The 14,172-nt window shown below is 42.7% G+C and overlaps 1 protein-coding gene across 6 annotated transcripts in view; it reads right to left on the minus strand.

The window, feature by feature from the left end:
- LOC101346579 (zinc finger protein 555-like) overlaps positions 1-7,079 on the minus strand; it is a 33,880-nt gene extending 26,801 nt beyond the window's left edge. Inside the window, exons 1-2 of one of the 6 annotated variants that reach the window (XM_023733299.1) lie at positions 6,960-7,079; positions 1,882-6,586 (exon numbers count right to left, since the gene is read on the minus strand). In XM_023733299.1, the coding sequence (XP_023589067.1) occupies positions 1,882-1,923 (42 nt within the window). In that variant the 5' untranslated portion in view covers positions 1,924-6,586; positions 6,960-7,079. Of the gene's footprint in view, positions 1-1,881; positions 6,727-6,959 lie in introns of those variants that run through there. The other 5 variants (XM_023733301.1, XM_023733300.1, XM_023733303.1 and 2 more) reach the window with 5 other exon arrangements.
- Between the last annotated feature and the right edge of the window lie 7,093 nt (positions 7,080-14,172).

Genomic DNA, 14,172 nt, shown 5'->3' on the forward strand with positions numbered 1-14,172 from the left:
ATCAAAGACCACAGCCTTCAGTATGGATTACACTTCAACATAAAGAAAACAAAAATCCTCACAACTGGACCAATAAGCAACATCACGATAAACGGTGAAAAGACTGAAGTTGTCAAGGATTTCATTTTACTTGGATCCACAGTCAACATCCATGGAAACAGCAGTCAAGAAATCAAACAATGTATTACACTGGGCAAATCTGCTGCAAAAGGTCTCTAGGCTGTTAAGAACAAAGACGTCACCTTGAAGACAAAGGTGCACCTGATCCAAGCCATGGTATTTTCAAACACCTTATACGCATGCCAAAGCTGGACAATGAACAAGGAAGACTGAAGACGAACTGATGCATTTAAATTATGGTGTTGGTGAAGAATACTGAATACACAATAAAGAATGAACAAATCTGTCTTGGAAGAAGTACAGCCAGAATGCTCTTTAGAAGTGAGGATGGTAAGACTTTGTTTCACGTACTTTGGACATGTTATGAGGAGGGAACAGTCCCTGGAGACTGATATCATGCTTGGTAAAGTAGGTCAGCAAAAAAAGAGGAAGACCATCAACAAGATGGGCTGACACAGTGGCTGCAACAATGGGCTCAAACATAGCAACAATTGCGAGGATGGCGCAGGACCAGGCAGTGTTTTGTTCTGTCGTACACAGGGTCACTATGACTTGGAACCAACTTGACAGCACCTGACAACAACAAATAATAATATATAATGAACTGAAACATAGTAACGATTGTGAGGATGGCACAGGACCGGGCAGTGTTTCATTCTGTTGTACACAGGGTCACTATGAGTTGGAACCGACTCAACAGCGCATAATATATAAACGGTTCAGTAGTGTTTTTCTCCAAAAAAACATACTCCCTTGTCTCAATTTCCAGGAAGAAGTGATTCCCAAGGGCCACTTGAGAGGTTACACCCTGTTACAGATTGAATTGTCTCCCCCCAAAACGTGTTGTAAATCCTGACCTCCATACCTGTGATTATAATCCCATTTGACAATGGGCTGTCTTTGCTATATTAATAGGAGAGGATTAGTGTAGGATGTGTCTTAAATCAATCTTTCTTGAGATATAAAAGAGATTAAACAAGCGAGAGAAGCAGAGATGGGGTAAGATAGATGCCAAGCCACATGAAGATCTCTAAGGAACCAGGAAGCAGAAGCTGAAGAGACAAGAACCTTCCTCCAGAGCTAACAAAGAGAGAAAGCGTTTTCCTTGAGCTGGAGCTCTGAATTCAGACTTCTAGCCTCCTAAACTGTGAGAAAATAAATTTCTGTTTGTTAAAGCCACCCATGTGTGGTATTTCTGTTACAGCAGCAGTAGACAACTAACGCACACCCCAATGTCACTCATTCCCTCACGACTTGTTCAGCACACAAACATGACAACCCAACTGGGAACACAGAAACCACTGAGCTGCATGGTTCCGAGTCCTGGTTGCTGAGAAAGATCACCAGCCTACTGATGTCCATGCGCAGGGGACAGAGAAAATACTGCCATGCAAGAACTCTGATCATTGGGAGGGCGGTCTGTCACACGGCCACCCCTCACCTGGACCAACTAATCAGAAGTCTTGGGTCTGGTCATTCCCTGATAATGGAAGATGGGAACTGAGCCTCCCTCTGTCCCGGTTTATTCTTTTTATCAGGGAAACTCCTTCCCTGTTATGGGCCTACTGAATATCTCTTTCTTCTACTTATGTGTGCACGCCATAGGGCACTTGGCCAACTCAACTACTATACGTTCCCGGAGGGAAGGGATAAGGTCCTTCAACTCCAACACAAGAGGGGTCAATGCAGAGCACCAGCCCTGGGTTGACTGCAGGGATAACCCCCTGGCCATGGAGGACCAGTGCCCACTATTGAAGTTACCATGCTCTGTCTCTTCACCAGGTGATCAAAGTGTCGTTTCATCCGATGTCTGCGTTGAAGTCTTTCTTGGCAACTCTGGACCTTGACTCAACGATGATGCTAGAGTTTACCTATTCAGCAGAGCAGCAGCAGGATAGGAATACCTGTATTGATGGTACGTAGTGAAATGAGCTCCCCCGGTCAGTCTTAATTGCTCCAGGTACAACCATATATAGCGATTTATCATTTTAAAAAGCTCCGTTACCTAGTGTGCACAAAAGTTACCATAGGCGTGAGATTCCTCATCATTACGAAGGTCGGCTGGCAAGGCTGGCTCCTGGCTGGTGTGTGAGCACTTGGGATTTCAGGAAGGTTCCAGCTACTGTTCTTGTTAAGAGTTGCTCATTGTGCCTAAACTGTTCGCGCAAACAATACGGTTTATGTTGGACCACTGCTTTCCTTCTGGGAGTCTGGAATTTTTGTACGTGCTAAACAGAGGGTGCTTACGTGATCATCTGCCAATAAAAAAACTGAGAACTGAGTTTATAATAAGCCTCCCGGATAGACATTTCATGTGTTGTCATTAACTCTGTGCTGGAGGAATTTACTGCAACCCATCTGACTCCAGAGGGAGGGGCTCAAAAAATTGCACCTGCTAAGCTGTACACTTAACAATGACTAAAATCACAAATTTTCTGTTAAGTGTGTATTTTACCACAATAATTTTATGGAAACATAAAAAGAAAGCTTGCACAGACAAATGTTTATAAGCTCCTTTCTTCATAATTGCCAAAAATTGGAAACAACCTAGGAGTCGGATAGGTATATGGATAAACAAACTGTAGTACATCCATAAAATGGAGTATTACTCAGCAATAAAAAGAAATGAGCTATCAAGCCGCCAAAACATTTGGAGGAAGCTTAAATGCATATTGCTAAGTGAAGGAAGCTAGTCTGAAAAAACTACATGCTCTAACATTCTAACTCAATGACATTCTGGAAAAGGCAGAACTACAGGGTCGCTAGAGTCAGAATCAACTCGACAGCAATGGGATGGAGACAGTAAAAGGATCAGTGGTTGCTAGGGATTGAGGGAGGAGGGATGAGTAGGTGGAGCACAAAGGAATTTCAGGGCAATGAAGCTGTTCTGTACAATACTGCAATGGTGAACACGTGACATTAAGCATTGGTCAAAATTCATACACTGTAAAACACAGACAGTGAACCCTAATGTAAAGCATACATTTCAGTTAAAAACAATATGTTCATAATGGTTCATCAGTTGTAACATATGTACCACAGGAACGGAGTGGAATACAAGACGTTAATAACAGGAGAAACAGCGTGCAGGAGAGGAGAGGAGACACATGGAAACTCTATGCTTTCTGCACAATTCCTCTGTAAACCAAACACTGGTCTGAAAAATAGTCTATTTTGTTAAAAATTATTGGATAACATTAAAGAGAATGAAATAAATGGAAACATGACAACATTCTTAGAAAGAAGTTAGTGTCACCAAGATATCAGCTCCCCCAAGAGAAACCTAGGGTCTTTATACAAGTCCATTAATCTCCAGCCCTGACTTTTTTTAGAATTTAACAAATACGACTGCTACAAGCCTAATAGGAAGAACAAATGTCCAAAAATAACCGAAATGTCCTAAGAACAAGGTGGGGGCTTGTCTAACATATATCAAGGATTTTAAAACACTAGGAATCTGGACAGTATGGTGTTAGCAGAGGGATGGACAACTAGATCAGTGGAAAGAACCACAAGAATCAGATGGAAATTTCATGCAAATCGAGTTTAACCTTTGCATGTATTATTTATTAATGATAAACAGAAGAATTTATATAAACCATATTTTACTTTTTAATAGTTTTTTAACTTTAATTGGAAGCTACTTTTCTTTGGAAGCTTTTCTATGTAGGAAACTTAAATCTAATCCTCTAAACTCTAACATTTATAAAAGCGCAAACCACCAAAAATGAAATTTTCAAAACTGTTCGTAAAGAAAATGACAAGTGGCATCAGAGTTTGTACTTCCACTCTACCTCAAACTGGAGAGTATTTTCAGGAATGAGTAGTTTGTTTACTATAATAGAAGTTTTAGTCTGACCTGACAAATATCTTAGGATTTTTAAGAATTAACTAAGCTTTTATTAGTTTCCCTCACAATAACTGAAATAGGAATTCAATTACCTTAGGAATAATATAGCCTTTTAAATTCCAAATTTTTCAAAAGGCAGGCAGACATACAAAAGCTGATCTGCAAAATGAAAAGCGTATCTGGAAACATAAATACTCTCATCAACAAAAATTCTCTGTGGATCCAGAATTCTTTTACTACATCACCTCTCTCAACCCACTTAGATTTTCTCCCAAAATAAAAATCTTACACGTTGAGCAAATCACTCAAACCCAATGTTTCTGCATAAAAGATTACAACATGCTTGGGTAACAACTTCTATGTCAGCAATATTTGAGAAAGGAATTCAGAGGGAAGAAAAGCAAACACGAGAAGCAACCCAGATAATCATCCTGCTTCAGCCACCGCTCACCAGAAAACCCACATCTTACTGCCACGAAAACAGGTGAGTCCCTGTGATGGAGGGTGGGGGACCTGAGCAGCCACAAGAATGAACTCTGAGGCCTCCACACCCCCTTCTTTCCCCTCCACGGCTTCAATTCTTACCAATGAGGGCACTCTCCCTGAGTCAGCATAGGATGTGGAAGCACATCTGAAATCTCAGTCATACAGCATTTCTCCAGGAGACAGAATGCAAACGAGTCCTCCCTACCTCTGCCCCCACAGACCTTCTCAACACGTACAAATTACATGCTCGCTGCACCAACTCTGTGGATGCAGACATCACACCTACTGCTTAGAAACAGCCTCAAGACAATGGCAATGACAACCTCTGAAGGGGCATCGTCCCCAAGGGCGTCTGCCGGAGGCTCTCCAGCTTTCCAAGGCTCTGGAGCTTCTCTAAGCACAAAGACTCCTTCCGAGGTGGGTGTGCGTGGCCACCTGCAGATGGCAGCAGGCTCCCTGGGGAGAACCAACCTCATTCACCTCCTTCGCAGGCTCAAGGTTGGCTTCTCCTGGGGTCACTGACTTCAGTGCTCTGCACCCCAGTCAAGGTTATTCACTTGCCTTGGACCACCACTGATATTTTAAATAAGACAGACCTAGTGTTTGAAGATTCCAACAAAATCACTCAAACCCAATGTTTCTGCATAAAAGAAGAAATAAAACTTTTACTGCCCAATAAGAAAACACACAAATTCTCTTTCAGTTAATCATTATTGCCATGATACAAAATATTTTGTAAACAATCCTATTTCAACATTTCCAGGTGTTACAATTTTTTTCAATGTTATCAGGAAGGACCAGTCCCTGAAGAAAGACATTATGCTTAATAAAGTAGACTTTCAGTGAAAAAGAGGAAGATCCTCAACAAGAAGGATTGACACGGTGGCTGCAACAATGGGTTCCAGCATAACAATGACCGTGAGGACTACAGGACCAGTGCGGGACTGGGTAGTGTTTTGTTCTATTGCACACAGGTTTGCTAAGTCAGAACCAACTCCACAGCACCTAACAACAACAGGTATTACAAATTTTATCTCATAGGATTTTGCATTAACCTCTGACGGCCAGATCATAGGACACAGAATTATCCAAACTCTCCACCCTATAAAGTCGAATAAGATGTTTTGGTGAATCGTTGCAATTCAACAACTCATCTACTCTACCACATTTTCTCTGTAGAAAGGTATTCCTTTTTCTGCAGTCATACTGGAAGGGAGATTTTCTCGGTTTCTCTAAGATTCTTTTCCCCAATGGCATTTTCTCAAGCTAAGCCCTGGAAGTCCACTTGTTATCATGGAAAAGAAAAGACTTGAGAAACTTAACTGCACACCCTCTGGGGAAGAAGCAAGGTAAACCAGGATTTTTAACAAATGAAATATAAGGCTGGAACATTGTAATTCCCTGAAACGCATCTTTCTTGACCCTTTGGAAATACGTGCTTATCTTGCAAGCCCTTTTATTTTCTATTTACTAAAAACCTGAGTCTCCAACGGGTGAATAATCTTTTTAGATGGCAAACCCAGGGAGGAGCAGAGCTAAACTGGAACACAGACATGTCCTACCACGTGTCACACCCCTTCCCCAACCTGCACCTCAAGCTGTTCCCTGACCATCCTCCCCACCAACACTCCACTGTGCCCTGCCCTGTGACTGAGGTGCACTTTGCTTTTCAGGGTGTTCCATCCACCTCACTGGGGTGGTTTTCCGGGTCTTTTGGGTCGCTTTTTCTCCCATCACTTCTCTGAGAACCGGGAGGGCAGGAATCAGCTCTGTCTTTTCCCCTCATAACTGGCATCCTGTCAGCTGAGGACTCACGTATCTCTAAACGGAATGAAAACTGGGGTTCAAGGAATAAAATCTCCAGAGAGCCCAAGGGGTTATTTTTTACATAAAGGCTTTATCAGGGATTCCCCACACTGTGGCGGTCGTCTGGGAGGAGATAATGATACTCACGCCACTCTCCACGAGAAAAGGCAGCTGAGTTGTATCCTCGCAGAGATCTACAACCAATCATTTAAAAAGAGCCATCCATTGCTCTGTACTTGGTAATGATGTTCTGACTCGGAGGAGGGGAGTCTGGATTTGGGAATGCCGGGAAGGATCTGGAATTTGGGTGATTTATTGCCAGCCCTAGGGAGAGCCAGGCAGAGGGACAGGTAGTGGATTTGGGCACCTGCTGCCCACGCATACGGAAGCCTCCGGGAAAAGTGGGTCCCGGGAGGCCCCATCGCCCATCCTGCTGGGCGAACCCCGCCTGGCTCTGTACAAGGGCGTCCTCAGAGCCCCTCCCACCCAGGATCCCGCAGACCGAGTCGGACCCTCCCCCATGATCTGTGCGGGACGCGGGGATCCGGGCCGGGGACAAGGTATCTGCGCGCGGGGACTGACAGGACCCTGGAGTGGAGGCGGGGAACCTGGGGCCGCCGCGCAAGGCCGCTTCCAGCCCGGTCCGAACCGGCCCCTCCCCTCGCCCCCGTCCAGGGACCCTCGTTCCCGCGCTCACCATCTCTTGGTCTCGCTTCTGGGGGAACCCTGGAGCGTCGTCCCTGCTCCCCCTCGAGACCAGGGCATCTGAGAGAGCGATGGAACGGTGACACAGGGACACGGACCCCTCACAGCAGGCGAGACGCGTCTTAGCCGCGACGGACTCGAACAACGTCATCCGCACGCGTTCGCCGAGCGTCGCCCCACCCTCGGAGCTTGTGATTGGGCAGTTAGGACGGCACCGCCTTCGGTGCCCCTGATTGGACCGCTCCTGCGGCCTCACTCCCAGCCTTGAATGGATAGCACTCACGGTCCCACCCCCGAGCCCCGGATTGGACATTCTTCTAGTCTCCGCCCCTGTGCTCCCAATTGGACGGGGTTTAATACCACGCCCCATCTTCCTCCGTTGTTGTCAGCGGAACGTTTGGACTCCGCAGCGACAGCTTGGGCGCAGGAACTCTTCTCAGACCAACCAGAAGAAACCAGATCTGTTCATTACAATTCTCAGCTGGACATTTCACACAGGAAGAAAAGTTATTTTAGATCAGTTTTTCAGTGAGTCCCCAGATAATTGTGAAAGATAAAGGCTATGATGTCCTAAGGCAATTAAATTCTTATTTTAACTGATATAAGAAAAAAACAACAAAAGCTTATACAAATCTGACTTCGATCTTAAACTCTTAATTCACATAATAGGTTGGGCCAAAAACGTCTAATGCATTTAATACAGTATAGCTGTTCATTTCAGAAAACATTATCTAGTTTGAGATAAAGTGGAAATACAAACTTTGATATCACTTGTCATTTTATTTATGAACAGAATTTTTAAAATTCGTACTTTATGGTGTGCAGAAAGGTTTTATAAGCATTCAGAAAAATTACTGTTTAGATTGTTAACACAAAAAAGCAACTGAGTTAAAAATAAATTAACATTAAAAAATAATTACTCCTTTGATTTATAAATTATTTTAAAATGTGGCTACACAAATTTATTTATTGTGAATTAATAATGAATGACAAGTCTCAAAAAAAAAAAAAAAGCTTGAAATTTAAGTCTGCATAAGACTGCCTCCTAGCGTGTACCTCTAAGAGTACTTGTGTCTGCTTGTGATAATGTGTTCACAGTGATATATCCTGGGAGCATCACACATCAACTGCATGTTATTTCATTTATTAGGATGAAAAATTAGGGAGCTTTCTGAATTCTTTACAAAAATCCACTGCTGCCAGACAGAACAAAAGTCATGGCAATCTGACGGGATAGAAGTGTGATTCAGGATATTGAGACCACGCTAGAATGTTATTCAGAGTCTGTTGGTGATGCATACACAGGTCCCTAAAGGTTGGAGTTTGGAGCCCACCCAGAAGTACCTCAGAAGAAAGGCCTGGCAATCTACTTCCAAAAACTCAGCCCCTGAAAACCTATGGCACATAGGAGAATAATGGAGCTCTAACACACATGTGGTTGCCATTAGTCAGAATCAAGTCAATAGTAATTGGTACTGGTAGGATGTTATTTATGTGTAGAGGGAACAAAGATATTCTCAAACATGCAAGGAGTGTCAAGAACAGGAAGCCTGCAGGAAGAAGGAAATCCGTTCTCCCTAATCCAAGTTTCCATCCTCTCTCTAGTATCCCCACTAGCACAGCCTAATGGGAAGCTGGCTGGCAAAGTAGAAATGTGATTTGCAGAGTTTTTGCTTCATGTCATAAAGCAAAGCATAAAAAGGGAGATATGTTTGGCAGATGAACGGCCCCTCCAAGGTATCCAGTGGAGTCCCTGGGTGGCACAAATGATTAAGCACTGGGCTAACCAAAAAGTTGATGGTTTGAACCTACCCACAAGTACCTTGGAAGAAGGGCCTGGCAATCTGCTTCCAAAAGCTCATAACCATGAAAACTCTATGGAGTAGTTCTACTCTGCACACATGGGGTCATCATGAGTCAGAATCAACTCAACAGGAACTGTTATTAGTACTGGTAAATGTGTCCATGTCCTAATTTCCAGAACCTGTGAATATGTTACTTTACATGTAAGTAAAAGAGACTCTGCAGGTGTAATTAAATTAAAGATACTGAAATGGAAAGATTAGCCTGGATTATCAGGATGGACCCAGTATAATTCAAGGATCCTTACAAGAGGGAAGAGTCCCCGGGTAGTGCAAACAGTGAAAGTGCTCAGCTGCTAACCGAAGGGTTGGAGATTCGAGTTCACCCAGAGGTGCCTCAGAAGAAAGGCCTGGCAATCTACTTCCGAACAATCAGCCATTGAAACCCCTATGCAACACAGTTCTACTTGACACACTTGGGGTCGCCATGAGTTGGAGTCAACTGGACGGCAACTGGTTATATGAGGAATACAGGAGCGTCAGAGTCAGAGAAGGAGATGGGATAGCAGAAGCACAGACTGGAGTGATATAGGGCCACGAGCCAACGAATGCGGGTGGCCTCTAGAAGCTGGCAAAGTCAAGGAAACAGATTCTCCCCCGGAGACTTGGGAAGGAACACAGCCCTGCAGAGAGCGTGATTTTAGAATTCTCACCTCCAAAACTGTAAGAAAAAAAGATTGTGTTTTAAGCCACTAAGCCAAAAAAACACTTGCTGTCTTAGCCATCTAGTACTGCTCTAACAGAAATACAAGTGGATGGCTTTAACAAAGAGAAATTTAGTCTCTCACAGTGTAGTAGGCTAGAAGTCCAAATTCAGGGTGTCAGCACCAGGAGAAGGCTTTCTGTCTCTGTCAGCCCTGGAGGAAGGTCCTTGTCATCAGTCTTCCCTTGGTATGGGAGCATCTCAGCACAGGAGCCTCAGGTCCAAAAGACGCGCTCTGCTCTCAGCGCTGCTTTCTTGGTGGTATGAGGTCCCCACTCTCTGCTTGCTTCCCTTTCCTTTTATCTCTTGTAAGATAAAAGGTGGTGCAGACCACACTCCAGAGAAACTCCCTTTACATTGGATCAGGGTTGTGACCTTAGTAAGGGTGTTACAATCCCATCCAAATTCTCTTTAACATAAAATTACAATCACAAAATGGGAATAGTGGCCTAACCAACTTGACACAGTTTTTGGAGGACACAATTCGATCTGTGACACTTGCCATCAAGTCGATTCCAACTCATAGCGACCCCATGTGTGTCACAGCAGAACTATGCTCCATAGGGTTTTCAAGTGACTATGACCTTTTGGAAGTAGATCAGTAGGTCATTCCCCTGAGGTGCCTCTGGGCGGACTCAAGCCGCCACCTTTTCGGTTAGTAGCTGAGTGTTCGAGGCACCACGAATTGTGAGGTAATTTGTTAGAGCAACAACAGGATACCAATACAGTAGGTCTGTAGCACAGAGACAATAACTTACTAAGTGGCACAGGGAGCTCCTATTGCCATCTCATATTTCATGAAACAGTTTTGAACTATCCATGTGAACCTTCAACATGACTCTGTTAATACTACAATAACTTTCTAAGTGACCTGGCAGTTTTACAGAGAACATCATCTTTCTTCTTGTGTTCTAAATACAGCACTTTTGGATGTATGAAGTTCTGGTTACAAACTTGATCCCAAACCATGAATATCTGTTTGCAAAACATTACCAGTACCAGTTTCTGGGGAGTCAATTCCAACTCATGGTGACCCCACATGTTACAGAGTAGAACTGTGTTCCATAAGGTTTTCAAAGCTATGACCTTTGGAAAGCGGAACACTAGGCCTTTCTTCCGAGGTGCCTCTGGGTGGACTCAAACTGCCAACCTTTTGGTTAGTAGTCAAGCGCTTAATCATTTGTGCCACCCAGGGACTCCTGTAAAACAGTAGCATGTAGCTAGAGCAATAAGGCAAAAAAGAAGAAATAAAGCGCATCCAAACTGGTAAGTATGAAGTAAAACTATCCCTATGTGCAGATAATATGATACTATACATAGAGAACCCAAAGGATTCCACAAACAAACTACTGGAACTAATAGAAAGATTCAGCAGAGTAGCAGGATACTAAATAAACATACAAAAATCAGTTGGATTGCTATACACCAAAAAAGAAAACTAAGAAATCAGGAAAGTAATACCATTTTATAATAAAACCTGTTGCCATCGAGTTGATTCCAACTCATAGCGACCCTATAGGACAGAGTAGAACTGCCCCATAGTGTTTCCAAGAAGGGCCTGGTGGATTTGAATTACCGACCTTTCGGTTAGTAGCCATAGCTCTTAACCACTACACCACCAGGGTTTCCCATTTATAATAGCCCCTAAAAAAATAAAATACTTAGGAATAAATCTAACCAAGGACATAAAAGACCTATACAAAACACTACTGCAAGAAACCAAACAAACCTACATAAATGGAAAAACATACCATGTTCATGGATAGGTAGTCTCAATATTGTGAAAATGTCAATTCTACCCAAAGCAATCTACAAATACAATACAATCCTGATCCAAATACCAACAGGATTCTTTAATGAGATGGAAAAACTAATCATTAACTTCATATGGTAAGGAAAGAGGCCCAAGATAAGTAAAGTACTACTAAAGAAGAAGAACAAAGTAGGAGGACTCACACTACCTGACCTCAGAACCTACTATACAGCTACGGTAGTCAAAACATCCGGCTATTGGTACAACAACAGACACATTGACCAATGGAACAGAATCGAGAACCTAGATGTAATCCATCCACCTATGGTCACCTGATATTCAACAAAGGCTCAAAGTCCATTAAATGGGGAAAAGACAGTCTTTTTAACAAATGGTGCTGGCAAAATTGGATGTCCATCTGTAAAAAAATGAAACAGGACCCATATTTCACACAATACACAAAAACTAATTCAAAATGGATCAAAGACCTAAATCTAAAACCAAAAACTATAAAGATCATAGAAGAAAAAATAGGGTCAATACTAGAGGCCCTAATACAAGCATAAATAGGATACAAACCATAACTAACAATACACAAACACCAGAAGATAAGCTAGATAACTGGGATCTTCTAAAAATTAAACACTTATGCTAATCAAAAGCCTTCACCAAAAGAGTAAAAAGAGAACCTACAGAGTGGAGAAACATTTTTGGCTACAACAAAATATACAAAGGGCTGATCTCTAAAATCTACAGGAAAATCCAACACCTCTACAACAAAGACAAATAATCCAATTTAAAAATGGGCAAAGGATATGAACAGACACTTCAACAAAGAAGACATTCAGGCAGCTAACAGGCACATGAGGAAATGCTCTAGATCACTAGCCATTAGAGAAACGCAAATCAAAACTACAATGAGATACCGTCGCACCCCAAAAAGGCTAGCACTAATCCAAAAAAGACAAAATAATAAATGTTGGAGAGGTTGTGCAGAGACTGGAACGCTTATGCACTGCTGTAAAATGGTATAACCACTTTGGAAATTGATTTGGTGCTTCCTTAAAAAGCTAGAAATAGAAGTACCATACGATCCAGCAATCCCACTCCTAGGAATATATCCTAGAGAAATAATAGTCTTCACACGGATAGATATATGCACCCCCATGTTCACTGCAGCATTATTCACAACAGCAAAAAGATGGAAGCAACCTAAGTGCCCATCAACAGATGAATGGATAGACAAACTATGGTACATACACACAATGTAGTACTACACAATGATAAAGAATAATGATGAATCTGAAGCATCTCACAACATAGATGAATCTGGAGGGTATTATGCTGAGTGAAATAAGTCAATCACAAAAGGATAAATACTATATGAGACCACTATTATAAAAACTCATGAAAAGGTTTACACAGAGAAAGAAACAATCTTTGATGGTTACCAGGGAAGGAGGGGTGGGGATGGAAAAACACTAAAGAGACAATAGATAAGTGGTAACTTCAGTGAAGGGTAAGACAGTACACAATACTGGGGTAGTCAGCACGACTTGACCAAGGCAAGGTCATGGAAGCTTCATAGACACATCCAAACTCCCTGAGGGAGTGAATTACTGGGCTGAGGGCTGGGAACCATGGTCTCGGGGGACATCTTGCTCAATTGGCATAACATAGCTTGTAAAGAAAATGTTCAACATCCTACTTTGGTGAGTAGCGTCTGGGGTCTTAAAAGCTTGTGAGGGGCCATCTAAGATACTGTGCTGGTCCCACTCCGTCTTGAGCAAGGGAGAATGAGGAAAACCTAAGACACAAGGGAAAGATTAGTCCAAAGGACTAATGGACCACAACTACCACCGCCTCCACCAGACTGAGTCCAGCACAACTAGACAGTGCCCAGCTACCACCACTGACTGCTCTGACAGGGATCTCCAGACAGAGCTGGAGAAAAATGTAGAACAAAATTCTAACTCACAATAAAAGACCAGACTTACTGGCCTGACAGAGACTGGAGAAACCCTGAGCATATGCCCCCCGAACACCTTATAGCTCAGTACTGAAGTCACTCCTGAGGTTCACCCTCCAGCCAAAGATTAGACAGGCCCATAAAACGACACGAGACTAAGTGGAAAATCCAGGCCAGGGGCAAGGACGAGAAGGCAGGAGGGGACAGGAAAGCTGGTAATGGGGAACCCAAGGTCGAGAAGGGGACAGTGTTGACATGTCGTGGGGTTGGCAACCAATGTCACAAAAAATATGTGTATTAATTGTTTAATGTGAAATAATTTGCTCTGTAAACCTTCATCTAAAGAATAATTTAAAAAAAAAATTAGGACAGTTGAGTTTTGCATTCGTCATGAAAGCATATATTAATGATAACCATGATGTAGCACCTTCTGTGTTGCTTTTTTAGGGGGTGGGGAGCATTTTGAAACTCTAATGAAATATTTCCATCATACAAAATAATATAATGAATACCCGCATAGTTACCACCAAGCTCTAGTAAATCCCATACTATGCTCAGATTTTTTAAAAGAAACTAAATATTATGCATAGAGTTGACATGGCCTGTGCATCCCCTCCATCTTCACCCAGAGGAAACCATAATCATGACTTTGTGCCTATTATTCCCATGCCACACATACAGGCCATTCGCTACATACAGTATAACATTGTTTTTCATGTATTCAAATTTTATAAAAATGCTACCATACTATCCATACTCTACAACTCGGAGTTCCTGGGTGGTACAAACAGTTAACATGCTCAGCTGATAAACAAAAGTTTGGAGGTTTGAGCTCACCCAGAGGTACCTCAGAAGAAAGGCCTGGTGATCTACTTCTGAAAAACCAGCCATTGGAAACTCTATGGAGCATAGTTCTAC

The sequence above is a fragment of the Trichechus manatus genome, unplaced genomic scaffold (assembly GCF_000243295.1).
Source record: "Trichechus manatus latirostris isolate Lorelei unplaced genomic scaffold, TriManLat1.0 scaffold00057, whole genome shotgun sequence".
NCBI lineage: Eukaryota > Metazoa > Chordata > Mammalia > Sirenia > Trichechidae > Trichechus > Trichechus manatus.